General features: G+C 72.9%; 1 protein-coding gene across 1 annotated transcript in view; it reads left to right on the top strand.

The window, feature by feature from the left end:
• Positions 1 to 6: 6 nt before the first annotated feature.
• PIEZO1 (piezo-type mechanosensitive ion channel component 1) overlaps positions 7 to 458 on the top strand; it is a gene marked incomplete at its 3' end in the record, with an annotated part of 5,547 nt that continues 5,095 nt past the window's right edge. The window contains exons 1-2 of the mRNA XM_012734980.1: positions 7 to 99; positions 195 to 455. Coding sequence (XP_012590434.1) covers positions 61 to 99; positions 195 to 455 — 300 coding nt within the window. The remainder of the gene's footprint in view (positions 100 to 194; positions 456 to 458) is intronic.

Genomic DNA, 458 nt, shown 5'->3' with positions numbered 1-458 from the left:
CGTCTCCGGCCTGGGGCGCCCGGGGAGCTGTCCCCGCTGCACAGCCTGGGCCACCTCATCATGGACCAGAGCTACGTGTGCGCCCTCATCGCCATGATGGTGAGTGGCGTCCGCCCCTCGGCCTGCGGGGTCGGGCACGCGGCCTGCGGGTGTGCGTCCCTGGCCGCCACCCGCCTCAGCCCCGCCGCCCCCAGGTCTGGAGCATCACCTACCACAGCTGGCTGACCTTCGTGCTGCTGCTGTGGGCCTGCGTCATCTGGACGGTGCGCAGCCGCCACCAGCTGGCCATGCTCTGCTCGCCCTTCATCCTGCTCTACGGGCTGGCGCTGTGCGGCCTGCGCTACGTGTGGGCCATGGACCTGCGGCCCGAGCTGCCCACCGCGCTGGGCCCCGTCGGCCTGCGCCAGCTGGGGCTGGAGCACACGCGCTACCCCTGCCTGGACCTGGGCGCCATGGTG

Source organism: Condylura cristata, unplaced genomic scaffold (genome assembly GCF_000260355.1).
Source record: "Condylura cristata isolate star-nosed mole 26May11 unplaced genomic scaffold, ConCri1.0 scaffold00305, whole genome shotgun sequence".
In the NCBI taxonomy this organism is placed as follows: domain Eukaryota; kingdom Metazoa; phylum Chordata; class Mammalia; order Eulipotyphla; family Talpidae; genus Condylura; species Condylura cristata.
This window is presented reverse-complemented; position numbering and strand designations above follow the sequence as displayed.